Source organism: Saccostrea cucullata, unplaced genomic scaffold (assembly GCF_032062105.1).
Source record: "Saccostrea cucullata isolate Sc308-1 unplaced genomic scaffold, CSIRO_AGI_Scuc_v1 ctg761, whole genome shotgun sequence".
In the NCBI taxonomy this organism is placed as follows: Eukaryota; Metazoa; Mollusca; class Bivalvia; order Ostreida; family Ostreidae; genus Saccostrea; species Saccostrea cuccullata.
Genome location: NW_026941074.1, coordinates 112,175 through 130,337, shown reverse-complemented (window position 1 = coordinate 130,337; position 18,163 = coordinate 112,175). Strand labels below are relative to the sequence as shown.

The following is an 18,163-nucleotide window of genomic DNA, read 5'->3' as shown; positions in this document are numbered from 1 at the left end:
ATGAAGAAAAAAAAATTAAGTCGTAATAACGACTTTTTATCTCGTAATAACGACTTTTTATCTCGTTATTACGACTTTTTTAAGTCGTAATAACGATTTTTATCTCGTTATTACGACTTTCTTAAGTCGTAATAACGATTTTTTATCTCGTTATTACGAATTTTTATCTCGTTATTACGACTTTCTTAAGTCGTTATAACGACTTTTTTTAATTTATTTTTTTTTTCATTCGGAACATTTTTTTAACTTGATCCTTCCAGGAGAAGAACGGAAACGTAGCTGGTATTACGTTGTCGTGTATCTGAAATCGCGATAGTTTAATTAGTTATAAAATTGTCAAACACATTTACACCAGACAATTTATTTATGATCATAATCTGTAATTTTTGACAATATTTGGACTTGTTTTATTTACACACGTATTATCAGTCTCAGACGGAATGCACTGACAAAATATAAATACCTATGTCTTCTAAGAATAAATACAATCTTACATGGTATGCTTGTCTATATTTTCTTTAGTCTCCGTTATCGTGTTTACAAACAGCGTCAAAACTCTGCTGGCTGAGTGGAAAGGTCGAATTCAACCATGAAATGGTATATGCTAATTATTCCCGAAAAATATTCACGAATATCCTAGTAATTGTTTTGTATTATCAGTCTCAGAGTTCTTCACTATATGTTTTAAATTTTCCTCACCTACAACTTGCGAACTTCCATGTTTGTCTAAAGCGAAAGTGAAAACGAGGCAGCTCGTGCAAGTCATTATTCGCTTTCAGCGGTCGTTATTAAAAAATAAGTACTTCGTATTGACCAATCAGATTACCGGATTTCACAAAGTTATATAATATTACGACTTAAGAAAGTCGTAATAACGAGATAAAAAGTCGTTATTACGAGATAAAAAGTCGTTATTACGACTTAAGAAAGTCGTAATAACGAGATAAAAAGTCGTTATTACGACTTAAGGAAGTCGTAATAACGAGATAAAAAGTCGTTATTACGACTTAAGGAAGTCGTAATAACGAGATAAAAAGTCGTTATTACGAGATAAAAAGTCGTTATTACGAGATAAAAAGTCGTTATTACGACTTAATTAATTTTTTTTTTTCATTTTCTGATTTGACCCTTGTAGGCTTTCGTACATAAGCTTTTTTATTGTCATACAAATTTTGAAAGAAGCTCATGCCAACAAAAAACTTATAAAATGTAATAATAAAAAAAGAAATCTTACACATCCTGTCTCTATAAGCTGCTTGGCACCTTCGTAGCATCTTCTTTTCAAGAGAGCAAAGAAGATCAATCCAAATAGACCAGAAGTATTAACGTTCAATTTTCCATCTGCAACTCAGTATAAAATTACTTATATTCCGTTCAACGATTTATTTTTCAACTCATTAAATTGCTATATTATGAAAATCTTGTATTGCATAAGCTGCTAAATGTTTAATGAAAAAAAAATCATTCACTTGATTTGTGTTTTAGTGTTTGGATTCGAGCTAAAGATTTAGACTTAGTGTTAGAGAAGGATATGGAAATAACGAACAGTATTCAATCTCAATGTCCATTAAACAAATATACAAAATAAGAGCAGAGCAAACACGGACCTCCGAAACATCAGAGGTGGGATCAGGTGCCATGGAGGAGTGAGCATCCCCTGCCGACCGCACCCGCCGTGTGCTCGTTGTCATAATCAGGATACAACGGAAAAAATCCGTGGTCAATTCAGTGTATAAATAATGGACTAACAATTGGTATGAAAAAATGTCAGTTAGCATTTCATTCAATGATAAATTGTATTTGCTGACAAGGTCATTGTATCGACCATATAATTTACAAAATGATGATTTTTAACGAGAGTGTTGATATTCTTGTTTCATCAACTTGCTTGTCAATAAATTACCTTGTTTAAGAAATTGTTCATACGTAGAGCATGCTCTTGCATATCGAATCAACTGAGATATAAATACTACGTATGCAGGTGATGAAGGTATATTGCTGCATAAGTAAGGGAAGTTGACGATAGAAAGTTAAAGTCATCACGTTTATCATATAGCTTGGTTGTTAGATTACCATTAGTGTCTTTTTCAAGTAAAATATCCACGTAAGATGCAGAAGTGTCGGACTCTGTGGTATCTTTTATCTCAAGCTCACCAGGATATATCGTGTCGACGTAGGAATGGAAATTATCATTATTAATTGACAATACGTCGTCGATATATCTAAATGTCGAGTTGAAGGCCACAGCAAGTGTTTTCTTCTTTAGAGCTAAGGTTAGGGTTAAGCAACAAGGGTTAAGGTAAGCATTTGGATTCTAGCATACATAGTTACCGAAAAAAAAATTAAAATAAAATATGGCGGAATCAAAAATATTTGGCAGAAAAGGCAGAGATGTAAGAAGTAGGTCTTATAAAGATTAACAAATGATGTTTGAAAAAATTTAACACCACCTCCGGTAAATAAATGAAATTTTCCAAATAAAACGAGACAAAACCCTGTCAAACATGTATCGGTTTTATCCAGAAAAAAACTTTACCAAGATATTCATTATGGTTAATGTCTATACCCAATTTCATTTCGATACGTGGTTTTGATTGATACCAGAGACACAACAATATTCATGATAAAATAGGATTTTTTTAAGCTCGGTTATATTGAATTCTCGAAACATCTTTTTCATGTATGATCTATGGAATCTTTTTCGGTACCTCCTTTGTCTTTTGAATATCCTTTCCATTTTGGCGCCGTATATGCATATCTTGTCTTCAATTCCAAATCCTTCCAAAGGCCCTCTTGGAAATCACTTGACATTTCCTACATGTGTATAGAAAGTTTTATTGGAGAGAAATTAATATGTCGGCCTTGTAAGAAACAAATTGACAAAAATCACTAGAAACTCAAATGAAAAAAATGTGAAAAAAGATGATTGTTACATAGAACAGTTACTTAAGACATACACACCTTTTCAAAAATGTATTCGATTGACTTCTGGTTAAATGATGTTTTTATAATGTTCTTAGGTATTTTCCATTTTCCTTTTTTCATCAAATACATCGACAGTGCATTTGGGTATAAATCCGTTTTGCAACCCTAGTGAATATAACACCATATACTTGTAATAACTTTGCAAATAGCTTGTCTGACTGAACAATTTATATAAAGAACGTAAAAATATGATCCCTTCATTTCTTGTTGAAGTGGGGCTTACTATTTCATCACTTATCATTACGAAGATAGGCAGCAGTGGTTATTTAAAGGTTATATATAAGTTAATATTAAAGGCATTTGAAATTATAACCCAGAGACCAAGCCGCAGAATAATAAAACAGACTTAGATTTAAGTCAAATTTTCATCAACTGTACGTAAAATTTTAATTTATCATTAAATTGATCTAAAAATTTGCAAAAAAACACCATTTTCATGAATCAAAATTGAAACACATTTCAATTTGATTTGTTTGCACTGCAAAAATTTTGTAAACATAACATGTTAATTTTGACTTATGCTTAAGATGTTTCATGATCCCGCATCTTCCCAAGTCAAGAGTTTCTGATCCGCTCCGCTCCACATAAACCCTTGACCGAATAGGCTAAGTTTGACGGGGTTAGAAATGCATTCTCTGAATGACCTCATGCAGGTTTGCATGAACCAATCAAAACCATTGTTTTATTCAAACTGAAACTACATCGTAAACAGAATAACACGTCAGTTTTAGTCCCAAGAATAACGTATTCTTCATTAGATAGCCATTTTAAAGGTTTGCCTCAGTTTTTTTAGTTGAGTTATATTGAATTTATTATCGACTAACAATATTAACTCGAATTCACTTTTGAATTCGTTTACTCTGATTAGCTAATAGCAGAGGTCAGGAGAGTTCAAAATATGTAACCTCACTAGATGACGAGACAGTAAACCCCGTCAAACTTAGTCTATTCGGTCAAGGGTTTATGTGCAGCGGAGTACAGGCGCGTAGCATCGTTTTTGGAAGTGGGGGGTCAACCTGAGAATTTTTTTTTACTTACCTGAAAAAGTTGACAAGCAAAAAAAGGAAACTTTAAAGTTGCCCGAAGTCGAAAATCCTATTTCGGTGGGGGGGGGGGGGGGGGGGGGGGGGGGGGGGGGGGGAAGTGGCTAACTTTTTTCAAAACCAACTACCTTTCAATTAAAACTTTTTGGGGTAAATGTTCTTTATAACACTACCCTTTGCTGAAATGTGGGGGGCCAACCTTCCTTCAGTAAACATTTTCCATAGTAAAGGTTATGTCGGGAGAAACAGTGGGGGGCATGGCTTCCCTGATACTACGCCCCTGGAGTAGATCGGAAACTTGTCTTGACTTCAATCTCTGTTTTCCCATATAAGAGGGTTGAATAAATATTATTTTCATTTCTAGAACTATTGGAAGAATGCTTAGATCGTTGACCGGGTAGATACAGGTTTTATTACATTATGACTCCCGGGGTTAGGGTGTGGTCATAGTGAGGAATCAAATTTTTCATGAGAATATAAAGTAAAAAATTCCAGAGCAGATAAGTTTTGTTTGGTCAAATAAACAGTCATGTAAGCATCTGAAAGTAGTGAAGATGGTGACCTATTGCTACATGTATCTGTCTTTGTCTGTCGCGTTTCATGGTCCCTGGGGAAAAACACTAAAAGTAATGCAATCTTTAAAAATCTTCTCCTGGACATCATGCAGTCAAAGTATTGGAAGAAGGATATGGAAATAACGAACAGTATTCAATCTCAACGTTCATTAAACAAATATACAAAATAAGAGCAGAGCAAACACGGACCTTCGAAACATCAGAGGTGGGATCAGGTGCCATGGAGGAGTGAGCATCACCTGCCGACCGGTCACACCCGCCGTGTGCTCGTTGTCATAATCAGGAAATAACGGAAAAAATCTGTGGTCAATTCAGTGTATAAATAATGGACTAACAATTGGTATGAAAACGTCAGTCAGCATTTCATTCATTGATAAATTGTATTTGCTGACAAGGTCATTGTATCGACCATAGAATTTACGAAATGATGACTTTAAACGAGAGTGTTGATATTCTTGTTTCATCAACTTGCTTGTCAATAATTTACCACGTTTAAGAAATTGTTCATACGTAGAGCATGCTCTTGCGTATCGAATCAACTGAGATATAAATACTCCGTAGGCAGGTGATGAAGGTATATTGCTGCATAAGTAAGGATAGTTGACGATAGAAAAGTTAAAGTTATCATGTTTATCATATAGCTTGGTTGTTAGATTACCATTAGTGTCTTTTTCAAGTAAAATATAGAAGTATGAAGCAGAAGTGTAGGACTCTTTTATCTCAAGCTCACCAGGATATATCGTGTCGACGTAGGAATGGAAATTATCATTATTAATTGACAATACGTCGTCGATATATCTAAATGTCGAGTTGAAGGCCACAGCAAGTGTTTTCTTCTTTTCACGTAAAAGATTTTGCATAAATTCTGCTTCATATGAATATATAAATAACAGCATCGAGTCTCCTACCATAATTGTGCATGAAATTCATGGTCCCAGGTTCAAGATTTTTTTTGAAATGTATTATTTCTTTGAAAATATTATTCCCAGCACCTGGGTATTAAATAAACTAACCAAGTATGTATTTTGACACTTTTTCAGGTTAATATGAAGTTATGTCATCACAAGCTTCAATATTATTTCGCCCTTAAAAAACTATACTATTTTAACAAGAACAGGGTGCCATATATTTTTTTCAAAATGACATATGACCTTAATTCATCGTCCGACAATTTTAAAAGAGGCACCATTTAACATCAGTACAATACACAAAGCAGTTGCTTAGTTTGGTTATTTAATACCCATAGGCAGGGTAGGGGAACAAAAAATGCATTTCAAGCAATTAGTAATATTCAGCAATAATCAGTAGTGCCCCTACCACTCATGAACCCCTGACCCTAAGGCCTAGATCAACACATTGCACACTGCCCCTGGGGCCTTCAAATTCACAATTCTGGAAGATTAGGGCTCTCGCTCATCATAACTATATAGGTGGTTCATCTGCTTAATACCCAAGAGCAGAGAACATTTTCTCAGATTTAATGTATTTTCACTATAAAATCAATAGAGCCCCCACTAACATCATAACCCCTTACCCTGGGGCCATAAAATTCACAACTTTGGAAGCGACATTCTTGCCCATCATAACTATGTACTTAGTTTATTTAATTCCCAGGACCAGAGACGAAATTTCACATAATTCATGTATTTAATTTTCATTAATTTTCAGTGGTTTTGGCCCCACCCTACAGGCCCCAGGGGGCAGGGATCATGAAATTCACAGTTTTTGTTCCCCTTTACTGCTCAATTTGGTTGAAATTGGTTCAGTGGTTGCAAAGAAGAAGCTGAAAATGTTAACGCACGACGCCGGACGAAAACGGATAGCAAGAGGTCACCTGAGTTTACTTAGGTGACCTAAATATAGAAATAGCCCAGTAATGTAGAACCACCAGTATGATAGGAATATACATAGTATACATTTTTATGATAAGTATAAGTGTGCCTGTTCTCAATTTGTGATTTTCAGGGGTTCTGTTGTTACAGACCCTGAGACGTGCTACTACCCCAAAAAAGCGTGTGACTTTCGTGCGCTTTCCGTTTCGTGCAAACCGTGTAGCGTTTCGTGTAAACCGTGCAGCGTTTCGTGCAAACCGTGTAGCGTTTCGTGTAAACCGTGCAGCGTTTCGTGTAAGCTCCAAAGCGTTTCGTGCAAACCGTTTAGCGAGCGTGCGAAAAGCGTGTGAGAAACGTGCGACTTTCGTGTAAGAACCGTGTGAGAAACGTGTGACTTTCGTGCAAGAATCGTGTAAGATTCATTCGGAATTCATTTCATTTTAAATATGGCTATCGATGGGTCAGGATGTCAAATTGTATTAGTATTTTTTTGAATTAGTTAAGCGTGTGATATTTTAGGAGTAGAATTTTAAAGAATGGAACAACAAAATGACATTACACGGTAATGTATAATACATATTTGTTTGTTTTCTTTTCCTTCTATAGAAAATGTGTTCAAATTAATAAACTATGTACACAATTTTAAGGGCATTGAATTCAATATACTATCAATGCGATCATAGATTCTTAAATATTTTTTTCTTAAAGAAAGAAAGAAATACCTGTATTTTTTTTTATTTAAAGCAAAAATATATCAGGACTCATCTCTTTACATTTAAAACGTGAAAGAAAGTTTTGAAACGATGTTTCATTTAATACATAAAGCGCGTTGCTCATTATTGTCAAATAAATGGATTTTATTATTCTAATTCACATGCACTGACGACCACATGTTTAGAAATTAAGGGAGGGGGGGGTTAAATTAAATTACTAGTACAGTCTTTCATTTTTTGTTGTAACTTTCAATCTTATGTTATTTTAAATACTAGTAAATGCTTAATTTTATATTCTTTTTTAAATCCTTTGTTTAATAAAGATACACCCCTTAAAAACGTATTGGAATCTTCTTTCCGCCTTTCAACTGTGATCAAGGTCATTTACAACAGCGATCACGGGCTCCGAGTGCATGTCAAAAGAAAACCTGTTTTGCTATATGTACATGTTGAGTTCACGGCTTAATGACACCTGAAAATAACGACTGGATTTTATCTTTTTTAAATAAAATGGTTCTATAAATATTTAATGGGTACAATGTATAATTCAGCGGATTTCATCTTTTATTTGTAAATCCGAATTTCTAGCCGTAAACAGTAAAATAAACAGAACTGATTTGGTAGTTTTTTCATAAATATCATGTAAGAAAAGCTTAGGAGTAAATCATGAATAATTGTATATTATTTGTTTTATTATAAATCACGTACTTTTTATTTCATCTAAGATATTTCAGTTTTCTTATAATATACCTGAATGCCGGTGTAAAGATCGATCTACATTGTATGTACAGTTGTACAATGTATAGTCAAATGCCGCGACTATTAATAAATGTACATACATGTATATATACATGCGTTTAGTCGGGTTTTGAAATGAAGGATTTTACAGTATGACGGGTATACTGATCAGGCGCGGATCCAGAAATTTTTGCCAGGGGGGGTCCACCCAGTTAAAAAAAAATCCAATCCCAGAAATTTCTTGACAAGCAAAAAAAAAAAAAAAAAAAAACGTTAACTCGCCCAAACGTAAAAAAACCCATTACCTATTTCGTGGGGGGGGGGGGGGGGGAGTCAATGACTTATATTGCCTCAAATATCAAACATTTCATACCCATTTCACACATATACATGTTCACCAGGGGGGGGGGGGGTCAGCGTTTTCCAGGGGTGGTTCCAAGCTGACTTTTCTCATGCTTTAATATATACCTTTTTTAACCGTGGAAATTCCAGGGGGGGGGGGTTCCTGACCCCCCTGACCCCCCCCCCCTCTAGATCCGCGCATGCTGATGTTACTTGATAAGCTTTATGTAAAACGAGAAATTGAATAAGAATATATTAAGACGTCACATTTAACCCTCCCCCTTACCGGTTTCCCTCCTATAGATAATGCTTACGTAAGATAAAAAAAATCTTTATAAATGTATCAATAATCGCTAGTAGAGTATATCAGCAAATTTTATTTCTAGATCAAAAATCAAGAAAAATAATCCGCCTACGGAAATCAAACACAATATAATCAATATTATTTAAAATCAATGAGTTCATTTTCCTGCAGTAAGAAATCGAATTTGTGTTTAATTTATTAAATTATACTCGTAAATATATTACATTGAAATGAATGGCTAATATATAAAAATTGTATTTTATTAAACAGTCATTCATGATATCGGCATTCCGTTTATAAACAGTTGGATAAATATATAAATAAATAAATAAATAAATAGGAAATGAAAATTATTTATTAATTAATTACAACTGCAAGTATTAAATATTTCTATCGGTTTATATAATACTAGTGTACTGATATTAAACAGCTGCTAAATGTGGCTTTGTGGAAGATTTCCATTTAATTAATGATAAAACCGTAATAATGCCCGAAATATTCCGAGTATAAAATCCAAACCGAGGCCAAAACGTGCGAGAATCGTGTACAAAGCGTGTGAGAAACGTGTACAAAGCGTTTCGTGCAGCCTTTCGTGTAAACCGTGCAACCTTTCGTGCAAAGCGTTTCGTGTAAACCGTGTAGCGTTTCGTGCAAACCGTGTAGCGTTTCGTGTAAACCGTGCAGCGTTTCGTGCAAACCGTGTAGCGTTCGTGTACCGTTCGTGCAGCGAGCGTGTGGGGTAGTAGCACGTCTCAGGGTCTGTAGGATGAGGCTCTAATTATTACAGCTCAACGCGCTTTTTAAATTCTTTTAATGAAAAAATGTGTAAGGTGACAACAAAATATATTTGAAAGTGATTTATAACTTAATTTTGATCTCATTCCATTACTTGTAACATGATTCAAACGTAGTATTAAATTGGTAGTACTTTATATGCTCTTGGATGATGGAATTTGACATTTCCAAAATGTTTTTTCATGTTTTCTCGTCAAATGCAGACAGTCGTTTTTGTATCAGTTTAATTTGAGGCATAGCTTTGCCTATGCGTAAAACAGAAACGGTGCAGTTTATGTAACATTTGTATTTTCTGTTCATGAGTATAACAGTAAGGCGCAAGGTTATATAAGTCATTCTCAATTGTTCGACTGCTTTCCAAGTTAAAAAGATGGCATTTTTCCAGGTTAACTTTCTAAAATCTAGTTTCATAAAAGATACCTTCCAAAGCAAAATTTCAAGGTGTTAGACCATAAATGTAAAAGGATTTTCTTTTCAATACTAACAATTTACTGTGTTGACACGCGGGTATGTTAAGGAAACATATAAGTCATTTCTCGACAAATTTAGACTTTTTAAAGAAAATTAAGTTTCACTGCGTGGACCCTGAGGTCCATGCAGTAAATATATAAGCGAAGTTAAACCGGATCCATGGGCATACGTACGCGTCAGGCTATGCATGAGCGAGAATGCTGGAGAGTCATCTGGGGTCTTTCCGTAATATTTCGGAATAACAACTTCTGCAAGTCGGAAAGGCCTGAGCATTTAAGATTTGGAGAGTTCGCCCCCTTCCCCTAATAAGACAGCTTACCCGTAGAATAATTCGCCCTATTTGAATTAGAATATACCATGTTCATCGGCAAATCTCGCATTTAAATCTGCATATCGTATTTATTAATTTATTGGAAAATCCGAATTTCTTTCTTATGCATACACATTTATATAGAAATTAAAAATCGATTCTACGACAGATGCATTTTAAAATTAGGAAGAACTTGCAGAATAGAGAATAACAACTTGAATTAAGATCTTTATTCAACGAATAGTTCTAGGTTTTAAAAGATAGAATAAATAAGTCTTCTTCGGCATTTGTTTTGTGCATCATGACTTGCAAAAATAATTTGATATACAGCAATCCAAATACAGCTTGATACATGCCTATAGCAACGGTTTTCCATGTTTATGGGGGGAGGCTCTGAAAAAAAATCTGCGAACTACAGAGCTGTGCTACACGTGTATCATCAGATATGTTCTCCAATTGTAGATTTCTTCCGTTAAAATCCAGAACAGATGTAAAGTCCCAGCCATTATGGGTTACACGTATCAATACGCGGGTATGTTAAGGAAGCATATAAGTAATTTCTCGGAAAAATTAGGCTTTTTGAAGAAAAATTAGTTTAATAAATTACCAAAACCACTGATAAACGTAAACTGTTATTTATTATTGCATACAGATAAAAGCGTGTCTAACGCAAAGAGGTGCATCACCGCCACGGCATCACGTGACTTCTATTAATAGCAAAATTTTCAGTAAAAAAGGGCTTACAGAACAACAATACCCCGGAGTTGGATAATTTCTTTGAGCATGTAATATAGCTGAAAAATATGTATTTTATCCAGAAAATGCTGCTAGAATCCCACTATTTTCTCGTAAAACATTTATACCACACATTCGCACGAAACCTTACCCTTTGTTTTGAATACATATGAATCGAGATTTTTCATACAACCATGCTTAACTCGGGATTCTAGCAGCACTTTCAAAGTTTGTCAAAATGCAAACTTTTAATCTGTACAAATCGAATGTTTTGAAATATCCAGCTTATTGTTGTTCTGTTCCATTATTTTGTTAAGAATGACGGACGATAGGCCGACCAGGAAACGTAATATAGCTGACTGTCTTCGAAAGAGAATATAATCGATGAAAATAAATTAACATACCTGTTTAATTAATTGAACTCCATATGAATTAAACACAATATTTCCGATATTTCCTTTTAAACTCCATTTAACGTATGTTTGAACATGCCGTCTTAGCCAAATTCTCTTTACACGACATGATCAATTTCCAAGTTACTTGATGTACACATATGACGTCATCGGTGGTAGATTTCAATCATAATGACTGTTACAGCATAACAAAATAAAAACATTTTATTTTTGTTAATGTTTACACGTTTCTTATCATTTTCTAGAGTTAAATTACATCGCTTAAACCAATATAACAAAAACCTGATTTCTTAAACTGACGTCATCTCGACTACTATGACGTCATAATGCAGCACTGATTTAGACAAGGTAAAATATTTCGTATGCTTCCTTATCCCCCCTGCGTAAAGCCCAATTTTTTTTATTAAATGACAAGACTATATAGCTATAGGCAAATCGGAGATAACATTTAACAGTTTTGCTATATGTGTAAGTACTATCAGTCAGACTAGGCAGATCATAATGGAAAACTGTCTGGAACGGAATTTCGTTTAGAAACACATGCATATGGTCCACGTAATGTAGTCCTTTTTTTAAACGACAACCACTTGTAATTTACTAAAACCACTAATAAACGTAAACTATGATTATCTTTTACATATAGAGATTGTCTAATGCAAAGACGTGTACGACCAACACGGCATCACGTGACTTCTATTAATAAAGCGACATTTTCCTTAATTAAAAAGCTAAAAGAGCAACAATACCCCGGAGTAATTGAGTAAATAATATTGTTGAAAAACATCTATTTTGCCTATAAAGTGCTGCTAGATTCCGGATGTCCCGTCAGTAAAATAATAATTCCGCACATTCGCATGAATCAGATGTTTTGAATTTATACATATGAACCGCGTTTTTTTTTTTTTTTGTAAAACCATGCCTTAATCGGGATTTTAGAAGCACTTTTCAAGTTTTTTAGGAGGTAAACTTTCCATCTGTACAAATCTTATGATTTGAAATATACAGCTTATTGTTGTTCTGTTGCATTATTTTTGTCACAAATGATAGAGGAAAGGCCGACTGGGATACGTATATAGCTGACTGTCTTTGAAAAAGAAAATAATAAATGAAAATAAATCAAATAGCATACCCGTTTTAGTAACTAAACTACAAATGCATTTCACAAAATATTCTCGATATTTACTTTTCATTGCCGTACAGATTTCCGGTTCAAATTACGTACAGTGCCGTGACAGTTTTCTATTACGTCGAACCTATGATGTATCGTAACTGTGACGTCACAAACAATGTCGAAAAAGGTATAGACTTTTCGCTTTTCACTTTTAGCATAAAATGGTTACAATAGAGACAATAAAGATCAAGTTCTACAACAGCAGAACCTTTCGTAAAAATACAAAAACATAATACAAATTTGTGCTAAAGTAATATATTTTTTGTAGACTACGGGGAGAATGGTGTTTTTTTGCGAAAAATGAAATATAATTGATGTAACGTTAAGTACTCGTGGGTCAAATACATACAATATTTCAATGAACGTAATACGAATATAGTTAAAATACATAAATAACTACATGCAATTCTTCAATTTATAAATTCAGGAGGACTTGATAAAACGTATATTATATACCTTACATATTATCAAATGCACGATGCCCGTAGAAATGGTTTATAAAAAAAGCCTAAATTGTTCTGAAATCATTTTTAAAAGTTTCCTCCAAATTAAAACTGGAATACATCGACTTAGACGTTCTTTACTTTCAATAGTATGTTTTATTCGTCTTTTAAAGTTACCTTGATCGGAAACTCGTACACATGCAATATACGAATCAATGTCTGATTCAAATCAAATGAAGATGCTCATTTGTAAGAAATCCAAGAAACTTACTACATTATTTTTCTTCAGGGTTTATTACTGTAGTTGTATCACAGAGATTTATCTCTGTAATGATTTTTAACTTATAAAAGTATCTTTAACACAATTGCCTGCTTTGTGTACAAAGACTTTTAAGGCTAGGCTCTTAAAATCAGTTTTGGTACAACTAAACATTCTGTCAATATATAGCTTACAATGTACATCTACATGCATGCAAGTAGTACATGAAGTATAAACGTTTTCAATACAAATATGTTTTTTAAATAGAGAACACAATTATGCGAAAAATGTTGTTGATCCTTCATAATAGATAACTGTCAAGGTTCCCACTGTATTTAAGTATGTTTCACAATTATATCGGTGATATAAGTGTAAAACTGTTTATCATGTTTACATACATCCATGCCGGATAATATAACAAGCTTAGCAACACCGGGAACAACCAAAAATAACATCACTAGAGGAGGAACTGCATTTTTGATTCGAAATGACAGTGACTTTTCTATAAAGGGTGTTCAGACAACGAATGAAAGAATAATGGGAATTGAAATTACCTACGGATCGAATCAACTTTTATTATAGGATGTCTCCTTCCCTCAACAAACCATAATTATGAGGAATATAAACGTGTGATGCAGGATGTATTCGACTTGTTTGATGAACTTAGTGAAACTGGTCCTGTAATTTTATGTGGTGATTTTAATACAGATATTAAAAATAAAACTGGCAGTCCAAAATCAAAGCTGCTCTCGGAAAATACGCTAGACAGAAACCTTTGCAGTATATTTTCGACTGGTAACCAAATTGAACATACATTTCAAACAAAGGATAAGAAAATTAAGTCACTTTTAGATTATATTTTTGTTCTTGAATGTCTTTCTCAAGAAGTAAAATATAAAGAAGTATATCAAGACTTTGCCTATAAACTTTCTGATCATTTTCCCTTGCTTTGTGAAATTGACATAGATAGTGTTTTCGATCAGTTACCTCCCGATTATTCAAGAATCGTTCCAAAATGGAAATTGGCTGACAACTCCAAACTAGCAGCGTTCAAAACTTTGTGTTCTAATCTTTTTAACCAAGCAAATACAAGTTCCCTGCATTAGGATAATATCGATACTCTCCTTGTCCATATTACTGTTTCATTGTTAGCATCCTCCGACCAACATATACCACATGGAAAATTTAACCCGCATTTAAAACCATACTGGAAAAAATCCGAGCTAAACAACGCCCATTATGAAATGAGATGTTCTAGAAGGACTTGGAAATCTATGGGATCACCTAGAGATAAACAAAATGAATATTACGAAAGCTATAACAAGTCAAAACGTAAATTCAGAAAACTACACAGACTTGCACAAAAAGATTGGAACAATTCAATATTTGACGAAATTGACAAAGCTGCTGAAATTGACATAGGAACCTTCTATAGGACAGCATGGAAAAATAAAAAACGATCAGGTTCATCTTTTCCATCCAAACTTAGCTATAAAGGAAAAATCGCTGAGAACATTAATGACATGTGTAATTTATGGCAAGAATATTATTCTGACCTTGCTAATGAAGAGTACCATCCAGATAAATTTGATGAAAATTTTAAACAATTTATAGATGAAGCTGTGCAGAACATTGACCATGATCTTCAGAACAACGCGAACTTACTCTCGGACGGAGTCGTAATATCGATCGAAGAAGTCAAATACCAAATTGATCAGCTTACAAAAGGGAAAGCTCCTAGACCAGATTTTTTCACCAAAGAACACCTCATATACAGTGGTCATTTTGTAGCAGAACAACTGTGCTTACTTTTTAATGCTATAATTAGAGAAAAATACGTACCTGAAATTTTTAAAGTAGGAAAAATTATATATATCCATAAAGGTAAAAACAAAGATAAAGGTATTCCTACCAATTACAGAGGTATTACATTGACATCTGTAGTAAGTAAATTATTCGAAAAAATACTTTTGTCAAAAATTGAGGATGATTTAGTTAGAAGTGGCAAATCATTTCCACATGATTTACAGTTTGGGTTTAGAAAGGATTACGGAGCAATTCCAGCTTGTTATGTTCTAAAAGAAGCTATTAGTTACTATGTAGATAGAGATTCTCCAGTTTTCTGTGCATTTTTAGACAATGAAAAAGCCTTTGACAGAATCTGGCACAATGGTTTGTTGTTTAAGTTGTAAAATCTTGGATTAGATCCCAGATTTTGGCAAATTTTAAAATACTGGTATAATGACAGCAAGTGTTTTGTTTCGTTTTGTGGTGTAAACTCCAATTTGTTTAAAATCTCACAAGGTGTAGGACAAGGAAGAGTACTTAGTGCTTTTATGTTTCTTGTGTATATTAATGATTTATTATATGAGCTATGCAAAAATGGCAAAGGCCTTTTACTGGGTGATTTACATATTCCAGGTATTCTATTAGCTGATGATACTGCTTTAATGAGCAATTCACCAACATCATTACAGTGTTTACTTAACCTTGTAGAAAACTATGCATTTACCTGGAGACTCCATTATAATCCAAGTAAAAGTGTTTTTATTGTATTTAGAAAAACCAAAAAATGTTACATATCTTGAAGCGCTACGCTTTTTGGTACTGAAATACCTCCGTCTGAAAGTACAGTGTATGCTGGTTGTCTTCTCTAGGCAAATATGAAAAGTGACAAATTTACAGAACGAGTGTGTAAAACAACGAGATCAAAAATCCACTCTTTATATTCTATTGGTGTTAATAACTCTGACATTCATCTCGTTGTGTCCGCAAAAATATGGAAACGGGTCGTGCTACCGTCTGCCCTCTACTCTTGCGAGATATAGCCGTTATTACCACTGACAGACATGCAACAACTTGAATATGTTCAAAGACACTTCGCCAGGATTATTCAAGGATTCTCAGAGTTTTCTCCATCGCTTTCAAGCATATCGAATATTGGACTGTGGACCATACAGGGCTACATTGATAAATTTCGCCTACTTTTCCTTGGTAGACTCCATAGGTCAGAACAAAACTCTGTACATTATCAGATCAATAAGTTTATTTCTGATATTCATGTATCTGAAAAAATTTTTGTAACCAAAAACATGTTACAAACGGCTAGCAAATACAATCTCTTAGATATGTTTGAAAACAATTGTAGCATTATATACAGTAAAAAAGAATTTTCAAGAATGATTATCAAAACAATATGGACAGCAGAGGAAAACCAATGGCGTGCTGCTCTGTCTGTAAATCCTGATATGTCTTTTTTCAGTAAAATACACACTATGTTGAACCCAAATAAATTGTGGCAGATTGCTAGAGAGGATCCCTCAAAAAGATTATTAATGAATTTTTTTATTCAGGTTTCATCGATGAAAATTGTTTGTAAATTTTGTAATAAGGTAACAAGTACAGTCCCTGAAACGTTCTACTTTCCCACCTGAACGCTGAACGAACGGTGAACGAACGCAGAACGAACGGTGAGTGAACGATGTGCGAACGCTGAACGCAACTTGGTGAACGATATGTGAACGGTGAACGCAGAACGCGAACGGAGCGCGAACGCAAGCGCAAAGTGAACGGTGAACGCAAGATGAACGATTTATTCGGAATGCCTCCGATCTTTTCCTTGTATTGAAATTATTCTATTATTTTTTAATTCTAATTTCAGGTGCTTTAATATAAAAATTAACAATAGATGAATTAAAAATTAAATGAATAAAAAAAGTATTTTTTCTGTACATATATGTACCTATGATTTATTTTACAACACGATTTTAATTGCCGTATAACGTGTATTTGTTACCGAACGCGTGTAGTTTGAATATAAAATTAATCTATCAATATTATAGTTAACATGCTTATTCTTTTAACGAATAAAATAATGTGGACTTCAGAAGATAAAACCATTTCTTATAGAATGAATTAATTACATTGTACGCGGTACATACATGAACGAACTAATTATCGCTTGTATACAAATAATATAGTAAGTCCTTAAGAACTATGTTCACGTCAAATATAGGGTGCCCTATCGTGATAAACCGTACACTTTAGATGTTCATTCTTGTTTATTGGTTATTGTGGTCAAGATAATTTGAAAATTTTTAAATACACCAAAAATAAATATATATATTTATATATATATATATATATATATATATATATATATATATATATATATATATATATATATATATATATATATATATATATACAAATAAACATTTCTTAAAGCTTACATAAATATTTCGTCGGTGAATGTACATACACACGACATAATTTTCGGGAAATTGTTTATCAGTATTTAGTTCTGGAGCTTTTTTTTAATTTCTGCAAATGAAAAATTGATAGATAATTGGTAAAATCATTTTTAGAGATTCGCAAGCATTGAATCAATGGACACATGGATATAACTTGTAATTTAAGTCATTTCATGCTGCGTTTTTTTCCAACCGTATTCCATTTTCTGCATATTATGAAATCCAATTTAATCAAATTTTACGGTCCACTTACATGTACATCTTCTGATAGAACAAACAAATCCGTTTTCTTAAGTGTAAGAATTACTTAGATAATTATTTACAATATAAAATATTAAAATAAGTCTTACTTATATTTAGTTCCAGAAAAAAATCAATGAATAATATTTATAATGCTTTGAAATCTTAAATCAGTATTACATGTAAGCCGTATTTCGTTTTGAAAATACTATTGTTGGCACAAATTCATTCAAAAATATAATTGTTTAATGACTGTTTGATGTTGGTTTTCAGACTGATATTCTTGAGTTACAATACACATTTAATATTAAGTATAGTGTACTGAAAATTATAAGAATTTTATTTCGGGAGTAAAGGCAAGGGGGGGGGGAAAGCTTAATTATACTGAAAGGCAAACATTTATTTTTACAGACCTGCCTACCCGTTTGGTTTCAAGGGTGTAATTTCAGAAAATTTTTGGTGGAATTTCAGAGGTAAAAGCGTAATCAATCATGTTTTCCTACTTTGTTGTTTTACAATAATACTTTCTTTCTTTCAAACC

At 33.4% G+C, this 18,163-nt stretch overlaps 1 protein-coding gene across 1 annotated transcript in view; it reads right to left on the bottom strand.

Moving 5' to 3' along the window:
• Nucleotides 1-1,234: 1,234 nt before the first annotated feature.
• Nucleotides 1,235-18,163, bottom strand: part of LOC134257058 (uncharacterized) — a gene marked incomplete at its 3' end in the record, with an annotated part of 39,339 nt that continues 22,410 nt past the window's right edge. The window contains exons 3-5 of the mRNA XM_062739708.1: nt 2,962-3,090; nt 2,709-2,814; nt 1,235-1,341 (exon numbers count right to left, since the gene is read on the bottom strand). Coding sequence (XP_062595692.1) covers nt 1,235-1,341; nt 2,709-2,814; nt 2,962-3,090 — 342 coding nt within the window. The remainder of the gene's footprint in view (nt 1,342-2,708; nt 2,815-2,961; nt 3,091-18,163) is intronic.